At 32.9% G+C, this 16,390-nt stretch overlaps 1 protein-coding gene and 1 long non-coding RNA gene across 6 annotated transcripts in view; one reads left to right on the top strand and one right to left on the bottom strand.

Annotated features, from left to right (window-relative positions):
* The first annotated feature begins 556 nt into the window (after window positions 1–556).
* LOC127709286 (uncharacterized) lies at window positions 557–4,310 on the top strand. Its single transcript, XR_007985571.1, has 2 exons — window positions 557–903; window positions 3,040–4,310. It is a non-coding gene; the product is annotated as an uncharacterized LOC127709286 (long non-coding RNA).
* LOC127709284 (dynein axonemal heavy chain 3-like) overlaps window positions 4,089–16,390 on the bottom strand; it is a 77,643-nt gene continuing 65,341 nt past the window's right edge. For all 5 annotated transcript variants that reach the window (XM_052214739.1, XM_052214741.1, XM_052214740.1 and 2 more), the window contains 9 exons: window positions 15,731–15,981; window positions 11,873–12,036; window positions 11,444–11,597; window positions 10,569–10,697; window positions 9,268–9,533; window positions 8,103–8,191; window positions 7,588–7,712; window positions 6,894–6,983; window positions 4,089–5,519 (listed from right to left, as the gene is read on the bottom strand). In XM_052214739.1, the coding sequence (XP_052070699.1) occupies window positions 5,313–5,519; window positions 6,894–6,983; window positions 7,588–7,712; window positions 8,103–8,191; window positions 9,268–9,533; window positions 10,569–10,697; window positions 11,444–11,597; window positions 11,873–12,036; window positions 15,731–15,981 (1,475 nt within the window). In that variant the 3' untranslated portion in view covers window positions 4,089–5,312. The remainder of the gene's footprint in view (window positions 5,520–6,893; window positions 6,984–7,587; window positions 7,713–8,102; window positions 8,192–9,267; window positions 9,534–10,568; window positions 10,698–11,443; window positions 11,598–11,872; window positions 12,037–15,730; window positions 15,982–16,390) is intronic.

Below are 16,390 nucleotides of genomic sequence, written 5' to 3'. Positions count from 1 at the left end.
AAATGAGGAAAAAAATTAATAAAAATATTCCTCTCTATACTATCTTTTGATTGTAAGTAGCTTCTGTTCAAGTTTGGTAAAAATCCAGGATAGTTTATGAATCTAATAAATGTTTTAAAAACTTAAACTGCAGACTGTTATGTCATGTTAACTGGAAGAAAAACTAAGTCCATTTATAAGTAAAATACAGAAAAATGGAACAAAATTTTAACAAAATTTCCTTTTAGATACTAGCTTTTAATCATAAACAAGCTTCTGTCCAAGTTTGGTACAAATCCAGGATAGTTGAAGAAAGTTGTTAAAATTTTAAAAACTTTAACCACAGAGTGAATGTAATGTTAATTGGCAGAAAAACTAAGTCCATTTATAAGTCAAATACGGACAAAATGGAATTTTTTTTTTACAAAATTTACTTCTGGATACTATCTTATGATCATAAACAAGCTTCTTTCCAAGTTTGGTAGAAATCCAGGATAGTTTAAGAAAGTTATTAAAATTTCAAAAACTTTAACCACAGAGTGAATATAATGTTTCCTGGCAGAAAAACATGTCCATTTATAAGTAAAATACGGAAAAAATGGAATTTTTTTTTTACAAAATTTACTTTTGAATATTATCTTATGATCATAAACAAGCTTCTGTCCAAGTTTGGTAGAAATCCAGGATAGTTTAAGAAAGTTATTAAAATTTCAAAAACTTTAACCACAGAGTGAATATTTGTGGATGCCGCCGAAGCCAACGGAATGTAGGATCGCTATGTCTCCCTTTTTCGACAAAAGTCGAAGGCTCGATAAATATGACATTTCTTTAGGTTTAGGGGAAGAAGTATAATCCCAAAGGAGTTTTGATTTTTATTCAAAAATATTTTAGTTGTATGAGAACAAAAAAATTCCACCTCTACAGGTTGCGCTTTGTAAATACAGCTATTTCTCAAACCACGCCTCTTTTGGGGAGATATATAATATTCATAGATATGTTAATTTGTTAATGTACTGGTTCCCATTTATGATCTCTGTGTTTCATCTCATTGAGACATCACTTGGGAATGTAACCAGTATAGAAAAACATGGTAGCGCCTAAATTTTAATTCTTAGGAGGTCCAAATATGAAGGTAAGGATAGTATAGAATTTTAGTATAAGTTTAAACTCTTAGAAGTTCAGGGCATATAAATGTTGAAAATATGCCGCACAGCCCTATATTTTGACCTTTGAATAAAATAGTAGTGCATATAAACTTTCCGTTCTGGGATATTATTTTTCACGAAACTTCATAGTAAAAGTGTCACAGTTTTAGCCGCAAAGGGAGTTCCTATGGGAAATTGCATTGTCTATATTTACAGAATTGCAACCTATATAGGGTTAAAAAATAGAACATACAGAATTTCACAAAATCTGGTTTATCTCAGAGATTTTAAAGAATTTAACTCAAATATGAAGTTTTATAAATATTTCATGAAGATTGAGAAAATCCTGAGCCTTAACTATGATGACTCAGCATAAATTCACAGTTTACAGTATGCATGGTTTACTTCAATCCATGAATTCAAAATAAATCCATAATATATGCCTATTTGTGATTTAAATTGTTTAGAAGTGCCTATATTTACTCTTCGCAGTCATTGAAACTCGTTGATCCTTCCTAAATAATTTTGTTATGTTATTTTTGTTGTGTCGATAACCCAAAAGTAAGCCGTAACACCTAAATGTGTTTTTTTGTGACCGCGGCATTAAAAAGTACAAGCTAGAATTACAAAAAGACCTCAATAAAACTTACAATAGTGTGTTCTATCCTAAATATATACTAAATACTCCACATTGCTAGAAACAGGGAAAATATTAAGGAAATGTGAGGTCCCAGGGGGCAAAAAACAGAAAAAAATGCCTACCCTGGGTCATAAAACAGATAATTTAACTTGTAAATGCTATGATTTTATTATTTTCAAGGTCTTTTGTAAACAAAACAATAACTGTGCTGGAAAGTTATGCAAAAATAAGATGTAAGCAGTCATTTCTATCAAACTTTTAGTGAATTTATGCACCAGACTGATATCTTCTTAAATAAAATTTTGCAAATATGGCTTTGTTTAGACACTTCTAGTTCATACATTAACTAACTTATGTTAGTTATATGGTTAGAGATGATGCTGTTGTGACAAGAATTCTTAACTGACCATTTGAGACATAAATTGTGAACTTTCATTGACAAATAGACATACAGTAAGATGTGGACTGGAGACACAGGCAGGATTGGATACTTTGTATAATCTTGAATGTTGGAATGATTAACTACTAAACAATACATTTATAGTATTCTAAAATGCTTTCAATTTGTTATCAGAATAGTTTCAAACATGTTTTAGACATTTTATGTCAGAAAACATGCACATAGGGTAAGCTGGTAATGATTCAAGTCTTGTTTTCAAATTCTTTAAAAAACTGAAATAGGGGTAGGGGTATAAAATGTACTGTAAAAGGAAACTTAGAGTATATGCAGTGATTTCCTTAAGGCTATAATTCTGATAAATAAGTATTGTTGTGAGAAAAAGTGTTTTTAGAAGGTTTTCTATTTGAATAAATGTTTGTATAGGTTGCGCTTTGTAAATACAGCTATTTCTCAAACCACGCCTCTTTTGGGGAGATATATAATATTCATAGATATGTTAATTTGTTAATGTACTGGTTCCCATTTATGATCTCTGTGTTTCATCTCATAGAGACATCACTTGGGAATGTAACCAGTATAAAAAAACATGGTAGCGCCTAAATTTTAATTCTTAGGAGGTCCAAATATGAAGGTAAGGATAGTATAGAATTTTAGTATAAGTTTAAACTCTTAGAAGTTCAGGGCATATAAATGTTGAAAATATGCCGCACAGCCCTATATTTTGACCTTTGAATAAAATAGTAGTGCATATAAACTTTCCGTTCTGGGATATTATTTTTCACGAAACTTCATAGTAAAAGTGTCACAGTTTTAGCCGCAAAGGGAGTTCCTATGGGAAATTGCATTGTCTATATTTACAGAATTGCAACCTACAGAGGGTGGATAAATAACTAAACATCCTAAGAATGAAGAGGGTGGATAAAAAACTAAACATCCTAAGGATGATTTTGATCATGTTTGGATTTAGTTGGAGTGTCAGTTCTAGAGGAGAAGTTTCAAACAACTAGATGTGTCGGAAAAACGCCAATGGCCTTGCTTGCAAAAAAAACTTGAAGCCATTTTTAGGAGTGGAAATTTGTTATCAAACTACATTCATAGAACAAGCATGTTATCTGAATACAGCCGTTATCTTGTTTACTGCAGCACTCATAGACCAACCATTAAAATTAACCACACGTTATGTTGTTATCCTGCAACATTCATTAACCAAACATGAAACCTGATCACAACCGGACTACTTTGTTGCGGGGCCATAAAAATTACAGGCAGACACCAAGTGATGATGATACATTTTGTTGTTCATACTGGCCATTTCATTTTTCAGAATAGTAATGGTAGCAACCATTTTTGATGGTAATTGGTGTCATTAACCATGATTCATAAATCTCATGAATAATGAATCATTAACCAAGTTTGGTAGCCATTTTTCTGATTAATTTTCTTTTTTGTCAAACTTTCTTTTTTCAGCAGTAGTTGAGGTCATATATGATGTCTGTTGGAATCACCTAACATAATTTTCAAAAGGGATTGCTCATTGTTGAAAGCCCTATAGTTCATAACTTCTTCGTCATTTGGTCTCTGGTGGATAGTTGTTTCATTGGTAATCATACCACATCTTCTTATCTTTATAATTAGTTCCATGCACAAACAGTAGCAAAAAGGACAAACATGAGCGACCAAGGATAATACGGGAATGACCCAATCTTTATAATAAGTGAGTTTTGATAAAATTTGAATTCTTATATCCATAAGTATAACAACAATTGATGAGGATATAAGAGAACAACAAATGTTTAAATTTCTTTGTGGTCATTCAATCCACTGGTCTTTACATTTCAATCAGTAAAAATGAGAGATGTAATCCATCAAAATACGAATTCAACAATTGATAGCCTACTGAGGAATTTTAAAAGTAAGAACACAGTTTTCACAAATATGGTTTATTTCACGATATGAAGGATTAGACAAACAAAATATTATTTGTAAACTTAATTGGCACAACAAAAACAATAATGATGTACAAAGGATAAATTTCGTCTCATTCATGTATTCTCTTGTTGCCTTTTAACTCAAATGAAATAAATCACTATGTTTTGGGAAAAAGCACCTCTTTCTGAAAAAAATTAACCCTTTGTACACATATTTGGCAATTAATGCAGAAATTTCAGCAGATATCGTCTAAATCAGCAGTACTTCAAGTAATAAAAAATATTTCTTTGAGATATATCATATATATAGTTCAAATTAATACCAAGGACATTAGTTCATATGGACGGAATTAATAATCATATTAAAATATATTTATGAAATAAAACAAGAGTAAAATAACTATCACAGATTACAAGATATAGGGGTGTCAATATACTTATGTACAGCTGTCTAAATGAACACAGGACTGTACGCCATTCTACACTATCTTAATTGTGCATCCAAGTTATAGTGTATAACACCTTTCATCTCAATGATTACAGCAGAACTATGCCGAATTTGAGAAACACCTTATTTACAAAATAAAACTAAAAATAAATATGACTGGAATGTTCAAACAGTAAAAATAGCACAAAAATAGATATCACAGACAGATGATTGGACACTCCTGTGTAAAATCTTGTTTACAATACGTAAACCATAGTCAAACAAAGAAAGTGGATGGAATAACTCTAACCCTGTAAAAAATCTTGACTTCCAATTTGGCAACTAATGCTGACAATACTATACTAGCACACCCTGTACTTTGATGTACTTTTGTTTCCTATATATATATGTTTCGGAGATCAGGACTATAAACATTACGTATGTGAAAAATAAACTAATGAAAGCAAACAATCACAATGTACAAATAAATGCACCATTATACAAAAATATATGTTCAAATCAGCAGTTTTAAAATTCACTTTGTGGAAAAAGACACACATTTATGTTCAAATCAGCAGTTTTAGAATTCACTTTGTGGAAAACATTCACAATAATATATACATTTCTGTAAAATATGTTATTTCTATAAATTATCTATCAACAGCAAAAATAACTTTGATTATTTTCTTTAGCAGTTGAATGTATCAGTCACATCTAAATAATAAAATATCACATTTGATCTATTAAGGACGGAATGGTATCAACAACAAGTTCCAAATGAATGCCACAAAATTTAGTCATCAAGCTGACATAAGCCAGCTACACCTCTGTTAACCCAGTGCTTCTGTGGCTTGTCTGATGGTAACTTCATGAACATGACAAAGTTGGTAGAATGGCCAGTTGTGGACAGCACTCCTCTTCTAGCTGTTGTCTTGTATACTGGACAGTTGTAATGAGGATTAAGAGTAAACTTAGATTTTTCATTAGGCCTCATCCATATCTAAAAATCTGGTTAAGGACAAATCATTAGCACAAATGATCTCCAAATATTTTTATGCAATTTTCATTTTCTGTGTTCGACGTGATTCAAGATAACTAATCAATTTCAATGCAAAAATGTTGCCTTTTTGTTTTTTGTTTAGCGATCTTTAATTTTTGGTAATATAAAAGAACAGCTCTCTGATGTCTACTCTCGAGTGTTTACTACTGATGCTCATATTTTATCTGTAAAGGGCATTAACTCAAATATATTTCCAATTTTTTTTCATAAAAGCCCTATATGATATGTAGGCTTGAGGTTTGCTTTCAATTCAATTTTCCATATAATTTCTACTTCCAAGTATCCCAAGGGTGACTAGGGTATTGAAATATGGTCACTTTAGGTCCTCTTCTGACTGACAGTAAAAACCCTGGCAAAGTCGAGCATTGGTTTGGCTCTACAGGATGTAAAAATATGCAGCAGAATGGGGAAGTTTGATCTGATGCTTGTGTAGAGAGATTACCATGCTCTCTGCATTTAAAGAACCCTTGAAACAACTCTTTGAGGGGTCTGTAGGTGGCCTGTTGCATTTTTTTCATAGAATTTACATTTCTAGGGGACATAACTCATCTAAAAATAGTTGATCAGCACTAATTTCTAAACCCATCCAAGACATTGCTGATATAAATATTTGTTATAAATTGACCAATATTCTGGTGAGAACACTTGTGTGATCTCGCAGTATTTTTAAGTCCAGACAAAATTAACTCATTAATAACCAATTTTAGTCAATGCTTTAAAAATGCAAGATTTTTCTATCCACACATCTGTTTTAATAATTTTTGTATTTGCAAAAATATCATCATAAGGCCAAAAAAAAATAAATGTCTGTTTAAGGTTACATACTTTAAAAAAATAGGGTAGGTAGGTTGGTATTTCCATTTTATTTTATTTTTTCATTTTATTTTTTGTGACATGATTTTGAGCCATGCTGTTTCGACTTGTCGTGGTCCGAGTTGATCATGGGCCGAGTTTACCCGTATTTTTGATGATTGGATTATTTCCCTTGGAAAAAAATGGCGGCAAAGTGTTTATTTCATCACATGATTTGCGAATTTCCTTAAAACAGCTGTCATATTCACGATTGTGAACTTTGGGATGTATCAGGCAATTGATTTATATCATTTGCAACACTAACTTTGCTTTTGACACGAGTTCACTAAAAATTAAATGACTTAGGGTCGGCGCTCAAAAGTAGGGTCGGTAGGGTAACCGTAAACAGACATATATTTTTTTTTGGCCTAAGCACAGGTCACCTCTGATTTGCTAATTATTAAATTCAAAGTAAAACCTGACCATGTATATATGTTGAATGGAATGGAATGAAAAGGATACAATTGGCAGAGTTTCAAATAAGATCTTCGGTAAAGATTCTCCAAGGTTACGAGTGTCTTTATTAAACCTGGCCCCTTCAATGAACAAACCCTGAAAAAGATATAACAAATGATCAATACAATTAACAATTCTTTTTTGCCTTTTGCCTCACTACATGGTTACTACACTACATTTCAAAAGAGATATTTACATGTAAAAAAAATATTGTAACATTATATACTTATAAAATTATTGCTTTAGTATGTATTTTGATAAATACAGACAAGACAGAAAAATCAAAACTTCAAAATTGAAAAACAGACCAAAACACCTATTACGACTAGGATTCTTGTCAACACTGTCAACACATTATAAATGTTTAAAAATCTGTTTTTTTAATGTTTGTGCTCCTCATTTATTAATCGTAATCTGTTCAGAAATAAATTTTCTTCAGTTTTTTAAGAGTAAAATTTTTATAACCAGTTCCTTGTGGGTACTTTTGTGAAACTAATACTCTTGATTAAAATATTGATTAAACACTTGTGTAAAATATTTTATTAAGTTTTAAAGTCCTTAAAAAAAAACTTATGAGCTAAAAAAAAAGACCTTTAGAATCAAGTGTTCAAACCCTTTTTGTTTTTGAAATGAGAAAATAAAAAATCTTATATATAATAAATTACAGTATGCAACATTTCAAACATAAAATATGACTTACATAAACATAAGCTCCATCCTCAGGCTTACAACTTGTATCAACATCACCTTCTAGGACTATTTCAAATTCAAAACCAATTGTATCAATTGGGATTGTATACTTCCTGGCATAATTCTGAGATACACCTATAATTATTAAATGTGTATTTCAATATATTTCATATAAAAATTGTTTATTCTCTCCTTATAGTACACTAGTAAGTTTCAGCAGTATTTTTTTGGATAAAGTGGCATTCAATTTTCTAAAAAATATTTCAACTTTTTTCATTGTTGGTTAAAATTTAGTTTTTTTTAAAGAACTAAAAAAAGTTATAAGAAATTCTTCAAAAGTAGTTTGATTTCTCTTGATGTCCAAAACTTTATTATTAGCAAAAAAGTACAGTCCAGTGATTTTGTTGTGGAGCTTAACTGTTAATATTCAGTATGTAATTGCAATTTAGAGAAGTTAAGATGGATAATTTGAAATAAAACTATTCATGCATGCTCTCATAAAATATTCCTATCTGAATGAATTACCTGTTAAGAATGACTGAGTAAAGTAGAACCCAGATAGCCAGAATGTTGGTGGAGAACCATTATCTATCCAGTCTGTCAAAAACTTTAGTCTGAAATAGTCAAAACAAATCTTTATTAGAAACATCAAAGACTTTTCCTGAAAATGAACCAAAATCTCTTTAACACAAAATGGGTGAAACTTAGAACACACACTTTCAGGACAACTATCTCATATCAAAACCACTAAAAGTGGCATTTTTTAAAAAGTAGGATTACATTTTTTCAAAATAAAACTAGATATGAACAATGCCCCCTCTGCTCTACCATATGCATGAGTATAGTTCCACATACTTTAGATTTGACAAACAGTGATGTTGAAGTAAAACTTAAACCTTTTGCACCGGCCTGACCATAAGAAATTATAAATTTAACACTATGTATGATGATCTATCTTTTATATTTATTCTGAGTACAAAAAAATGACTGAGTCCAAATACCTGGCATTTTGAGAACATTTGAAAAAAATCAAAATCCTGTGGACATGCACACCTCTATTATGTGTAGAAACATCCTACATAATATTTTAGCTGTAGCTCATAAACTGTATGAGTAGATAGCCGGACAAACTATGATCTCTTTATGCAGCTAGTACCAAAAAATTACTACTATAAATTCAGAAATTATTGCGTGTATTTATTATTGTGATTTTGTCATTTTAGACTAAAATGCGATTTTAAATTTTGTGATATTGAGAAAAATCCTGTTTAATTCATATAAAAAATTTCAAAATGCAAGTTTAAATTATTGCGATTATAACCCTGTCACATTTTTCGCAATAATAAAAACATCGCAATAATTTCTGAATTTACAGTAAGTCCAAATACCTGGCATTTTGAGAATATTTAAAAAAATCAAAATCCTGTGGTCATGCACAACTCTATTATGTGTAGAAACATCCTACAAAATATTAAAGCTGTAGCTCAAAAACCGTAGGAGGAGATAGCTGGACAAACCATGTACCTATATCTGGATGGACAAATGGATGGACGATAGACGGACAGGGGTAAATTAATATGCCCTTCAGCATTTTGACGCGGGGGCGTAAACAAATAATTCTAATGTGTTTTGAAAGCAAGATGTTTGACTTGAACAGATTTTTACCTAAGTCTATAAGGTGAATTATTACCTAGCTAGCAGGTCATTAATGTAACTGCCAAGTGGTTTGAGTGATGGATAAGACTTAGAAGCCCATACTGCTGGTACTTTTCCATTCAGCATACTGTCAAACACTTCCTCTAAATCTGATGACATGACCACTAAACCTTTTATAGCTTTCTGCAGATTGACCAGTGAAACACGGACTACATGTGTCAGTCTGTTAAATCTGATTAATTCCTGACGCAAGACAGTGTTCATAGATTCATTATACACTACAGGGTATTTCTTTATAACCTGAAAGTATAAAAAATAGAAACTTGTAAACCATTGGTAGAGGACAGTGTTCATAGATTCATTATACACTACAGTGTATTTCTTTATAGCCTGAAAGTATAAATATAGAAAACTAGTAAACCATTGATAGAGGACAGTAGTCCTGAATTCATTACACACCACAGGGTGTTTCTATATAACCTAAAAATACTTAAAAATATTGAAATGTTTTTTTCATTTTTTTACTAAGACCCAGTGGTATCATTTGACAATACATATTCATGTACTGTAAATATTTTTCAGTATATCCAGTTTATCTCAGAAAGTTATGTTATTCAGATATCAAATACAGTATTGCAGTATCACTGCTGATATTCATCGCCCAGAGTATTCTTAATATCCAATATCAACATATGATAAATTATATTTGTAATATATTGACATTATATAGAGTTATATAACTAGAAGGAATATTGCCTTTGAAATTGGCCAAATTACAGTGGAAATTTATCAAGGGTGACTTCTGTTCTTAAATCAAGGTTGTTTTCGCAGTGGAGAGGTTTTATGTTTTAGACAAGGCATTGTATGTTTTTCAAATATTTAAAAATACTCTTAGGGATGTTTGCTACTCTGTTTCAAAATAACAAGATTTTTAATAGACTGTTATAAATTGATAGTATATAAATGAAAGAACTAAAAAGGCAGAAAAAAATTAAAGGCCTGTGTCCTTATTTTGAGATCAAAGCCATTGAAAATTTGGCGGCAGATGATTCTCCCTAGATTTTTCATACATTTAACATTGGTCACTTTTTTCTTTCAAAAACTATGAAAAAATAACAAAGATCTTGTGAGATCTTCAAAAATAGCTTTTTAAACCTTATGTATAAATTATGAAAAGAAAAGAAGGGGTTATCAGGCAGAATTTTTAATGGCACTACATGGATAAAACCAGAGGAATCAAAATATCTGACAAAAAGTCAAAGACAAGATCAGCGAACATCCTTAATTAAAATCTTTATGTAATAAAAGTGTATTCTAAAGTGCTGATAAACATACCATATCCATATCAAACAATGGAGGCATTTTACTAAGGATATCCATTGCTAAGTCTTTAATGACTTCTGAAGTTGACTTTCCTCCTCCTCCTGACTGTCTTGGTAAGGTAAGCAGAATGTTTTCAAACAACTGAAGAACAAGATAATATCATGATCATGCAATTAACATATTCCACAAAGAACAAGGTAATATGATAATAAATAAACAATATCAGAAGAACAAGGGTCATATTATAATCTATACCTGTGGATTTCATTTACTTTCATGGGTCCCAACTTGTTGATTGAGGAAAAATATAATTTTTGTGGATATTTGATTTGTGGTTAATATTGAGATCTTGCAACATGTGTTTGTAATAGAAAATTTTAGTTGCAATTGGTTTTGTATAGGTGTAAGAAATGATAGGTACAGACTGATCTTTAAAATAGGGAGGTATTTTTAAGTGTACTGATTTATGATGAAGGATATTGCCCAAGTTGATAATAATGACTAAAACTGTTATTTAAGCATTTTTAACGCTTTCTTCATTGTGTTGATAAAGCATACCTTACGTTAAAAGCCAAAAAACCTGAATAGTTGGCTTCAGTTATGATACAATAGACAACTAACACTTCTATCTATGTAGTACTATGAATGACAACAGATGTATTCAAATTATATGTTTTGGGATAAAGGACAATGTTATACATATTAGTCAATCAGAGACATCTGCGTATAAAGGGACTTTTAGGAACTTTGATTTCAAATGGGATTGTAAAAATTTTATACTATCATCCATGTAAATGTCCTAATGAAAAGTATGCTATCTTTTTATGCTTACCTAACATTTATATAATCTCTGTATTAAACTTAAAGAAAACTTAATATGACCTTACCAAATTTGTTTCTTTGTTGTCTTTAGTGATATCTGCATTTTCATGGAGACCAAATACTTCTGGTGAGGCATTTAATGGTAAAGTTTTAATATATTCTACAAAACTTGAATGAGGACCATCTGGAGGGGAGTAATATAATCCACTGTCAGAAAATCTGTAAATAACAAAAACATTGTCATCAATTGCTTCTTCCTTTTTATCATTCCAGATCATTTGTTAGATTTCTTATAAATCATACATGACATTAAATCATTGAATGGTAAAAAAGGTGAAGGTCAATTCTAATCACATGATTCCAACACCACACAAACAGACCCATGTTAAGTTAATTATTTTCTAAAAAAATCATTAAGAAACTGATTCTTTAACCGCATCAATTTAACAATTTTCCATTAAAAGAATTCTATATATTTGCACATGAAAACTTACTTGTAATCTGGATTGGTTATAATATCTTCTACATAAGTAATGGCCAATAGTGACATGAGTAGACGTCTGTCCTTATCATCAGTGACACGTCCACCATAATTACATTCACCAGTCAGGTAAGACAAAGCAGGTAAAGGTAACTCATCATAGTCATTCAGGAACATCTACAATCAGTCAGTAATCATTTTAAAATAAATATGTTAATATATTAAAACCCTACTCTATTGATAAAGCTTCTTTTATGTCATGAAATTATAATCTAATACTAGAACCTTGATTGTGTACATGTGTATCCTATTAGACAAGAAAGCGGGGATTTAAAATTGGAAACGGAAGTTATCCTTTTGAAAAATTCTGATTGCCATGATGCCATGTTGGCTACTAAAAAATATCTATGCAAAGGACCACAAAACTTTTCCATTTGTTATAGGCCCAATTCCCTCCTCCCTTACTTTTTAATGATTTATCATCAAAAAGACTTATCCTTGTTTTTAATTTGTCAAGACCAAAATAACAAGTGGCAACAGTGGAGCAGAAACTATTAACCCTTCTGAACAACCAGTGGAACAGAAACTGTTTACCCTTCTGGAGCAACAGTGGAACAGAAACTGTTCACCTTTCTGGAGCAACAGTGGAACAGGAACTGTTTACCGTTCAGGAGCACCAGTGGAACAGAAACTACTGTGGATTCATTTTTATTCGTGGTATACCAATTTTCGTGGGTTTCGTGGGTCACAGCGAACCACGAATTTAAGAATTCAACGAAGAATAATCCCGAGAAATGTGTATGGAATCGGATGTTTATTTCCGGTTATGTTATGCAGTTCTAGTATAGTGTTGACTATCGATAAACATTGTAACATAACACGTGTTTTTATTAAAAGAAGATACAAGTATTTTGATTAAATCAATAATAAATATCAGTGATAATTTACTTTTTAAAATTGAATAAAACTGTTCATGGAAAATAACTGCAAGTTGTTAATTACCGTGTCATAGTGTGGTTTACTGGTGATTAAAAATCACTAGGATTAAGTACGTGGATATTGCCCGTAGGTAACATTGTTTATGACAGGAACATTTATTTTCACACCTTTTACTTATATGACTGTTTATTATATCGTGATTAGGGAAATGAGCTTTCAATCATAGAGTTTTTAATGCCTTATAAAATTCCGACAAGAATTTATAAATTGTAAAACAAACAAGTAATTAGTTGTCTCTGTCCATGTATATGTAATAGAATTTTTCAATGAACACTTTAATCTAGAATGACCAAGCGAGGATTTTGACAATTCAAAACTTTTTCAATGAATTCCTTCTTTTTTGTTTGTTTTATTATGGATCAAACCAAGGAGGTTATATGATCTTTTAAATTAAAAAGAAATCCACGAATTACGTATCTGATTTTTTTTCTTTTTGTAATCAGCGATCCACGAATTTACGTATACCACGAAACGTCTTTTTTTCTCTATCCACGAAAATTGATACCCACGAAAATAAATGAATCCACAGTATTTACCCTTCTAAAGCACCAGTGGAACAGAAACTGTTTACCCTTCTGGAGCAACAGTGGAACAGGAACTGTTCACCCTTCTGGAGCAACAGTGGAACAGGAACTGTTCACCCTTCTGGAGCACCAGTGGAACAGGAACTGTTCACCGTTCTGGAGCACCAGTGGAACAGGAACTGTTCACCGTTCTGGAGCACCAGTGGAACAGGAACTGTTCACCCTTCAAGAGCACTAGTGGAATAGAAACTGTTCACCTTTCTGGAACAACAGTGGAACAGAAACTGTTCATCATTCTGGAGCACCAGTGGAACAAGAACTGTTTACCCTTCTGAAGCACCAGTGGAACAGACCCTTCTAGAGCACAAGTGGAACAGGAACTGTTCCCCCTTCTGGAGAACAAGTGGAACATGAACTGTTCCCCCTTCTGGAGCAACAGTGGAACAGGAACTGTTCACCCTTCTGGAGCACCAGTGGAACAAAAACTGTTCACCCTTCTGGAGCACCAGTGGAACAGGAACTGTTCACTTTTCTGAAGAACCAGTGGAACAGAAACTGTTCACCCTTCTGGAGCAACAGTGGATCAGAAACTGTTCACGATTCTAGAGCACCAGTGGAACAAGAACTGTTCCCCCTTCTGGAGCACCAGTGGAACAGGAACTGTTCACCCTTCTGGAGCACCAGTGGAACAAGAACTGTTTACCCTTCTGGAGCACCAGTGGAACAGACCCTTCTGGAGCACAAGTGGAACAGGAACTGTTCCCCCTTCTGGAGCACAAGTGGAACATGAACTGTTCCCCCTTCTGGAGCAACAATGGAACAGGAACTGTTCACCCTTCTGGAGCACAAGTGGAACAAAAACTGTTCACCCTTCTGGAGCACCAGTGGAACAGGAACTGTTCACTTTTCTGAAGAACCAGTGGAACAGAAACTGTTCACCCTTCTGGAGCAACAGTGGATCAGAAACTGTTCACGATTCTAGAGCACCAGTGGAACAAGAACTGTTCCCCCTTCTGGAGCACCAGTGGAACAGGAACTGTTCACCCTTCTGGAGCACTAGTGGAACAAGAACTGTTTACCCTTCTGGAGCACCAGTGGAACAGACCCTTCTGGAGCACAAGTGGAACAGGAACTGTTCCCCCTTCTGGAGCACAAGTGGAACATGAACTGTTCCCCCTTCTGGAGCAACAGTGGAACAGGAACTGTTCACCCTTCTGGAGCACAAGTGGAACAAAAACTGTTCACCCTTCTGGAGCACCAGTGGAACAGGAACTGTTCACTTTTCTGAAGAACCAGTGGAACAGAAACTGTTCACCCTTCTGGAGCAACAGTGGAACAGAAACTGTTCACGATTCTAGAGCACCAGTGGAACAAGAACTGTTCCCCCTTCTGGAGCACCAGTGGAACAAAAACTGTTCACCCTTCTGGAGCACCAGTGGAACAGAAACTGTTCACCCTTTTGGAGCACCAGTGGATTAAGAACTGTTTACCCTTCTGGAGCACCAGTGGAACAAGAACTGTTTACCCTTCTGGAGCACCAGTGGAACAGGAACTGTTTCCCCTTTCTGGAGCACCAGTGGAGCAAGAACTGTTTACTGTTCTGGAGCACCAGAGGTACAAGCACTGTTTATCGTTTTGGAGCACCAGTGGAACAAAAACTGTTTACTCTTCTGGTGAACCAGAGGAGAAGGAACTATTTACCTTTCCAAAGCACATGGTTTCATACCCAGGGTTTAGTGCACTGCATGTTGCTCAATCTGACTTTCTGTGGACTGTCTTTTTAATATTTTCTTTTGACAATAATGTTCGCTATCAATCTTTGACTTGTGAGTATTTGTGCCCCTCCCATGACTTCAGTTTTTTTCAGAACCTGACAAAGCCGATTACCTACTTAAGCATTGGGAAGTGCTCAAAGTTTGAAAACGATTTTAAACATCTGCACATTATGGAATATTCTCTCTTGCACATTTCCTTTTACCCTTTCATTAATAAGCTTTTTAAGAACGTGCCTTTTTTGGATGTAAAAACTAACAAGGAAACCAAAATCTGCAAGTGCATTAAATAACTTTTAACTCTTATTCCTAATTTTTATTTATTATAAAGGATTGATGTTAAATGAATTTTTCTGTAAGTTTTCTTTAAAATACATGTGCAAAATATCTGATTATAACTCACTTATATATGTCTCAAACTGATAAAGAAATCTGATTCATTAAACTCTTACTCATGTACTCTCAAATATGCATCAGGCTAATCAAATCGGATTAATTGAACTTATTTAAACACTAACATTTGTCTCCAGTTGATATTTAAGTCACATTTACTAAATTTATAAGAAATGCACTCACCAACATCTGTCTCAAGCTGATACGTAAATCTGATTCATTGAACTCATAAGGAATGTTCCAGCCAAGTGGTCCAAACTTTCTTCTCTCTTGTACCAAGGCATGAAAGAAGCACAAACCAAACAACATTTTGTGGAACTTTTCAGGTTTATTACATCCGCCAAAGTAATTAGCATCAGAAATTGGGTCATTCATGTATGATCTCAACAGATTATTTTTCATTCCCTTTGGAGGTTCATTTGTCATCTTTACACCTGTAAATGACAATATACACTTTATTAATATCAATCCTTTCTCTTTGTCAATGAGATATCTATGTATGTTCAGATGTGAAAAATGGCAATATACATTTTTTGTACACTTTATTAGTATCAATCCTTTCTGTGTGTCGATGAGATGTCTATGTATGTTCAGATGTGACAAATGGCAATATACACTTTATTAGTATCAATCCTTTCTCTTTGTCAATGAGATATCTATGTATGTTCAGATGTGACAAATGGCAATATACATTTTTTGTACACTTTATTAGTATCAATCCTTTCTCTTTGTCAATGAGATATCTATGTATGTTCAGATGTGACAAATGACAATATACACTTTATTAGTATCAATCCTTTCTGTGTGTCAATGAGATGTCCATGTATGTTCAGATGTGACAAA

This window comes from Mytilus californianus, unplaced genomic scaffold (assembly GCF_021869535.1).
Source record: "Mytilus californianus isolate M0D057914Y unplaced genomic scaffold, xbMytCali1.0.p SCAF_7, whole genome shotgun sequence".
Classification (NCBI taxonomy): domain Eukaryota; kingdom Metazoa; phylum Mollusca; class Bivalvia; order Mytilida; family Mytilidae; genus Mytilus; species Mytilus californianus.
Note: the sequence above shows the minus strand (reverse complement) of the source record. Positions and strands in the feature narration are given on the sequence as shown.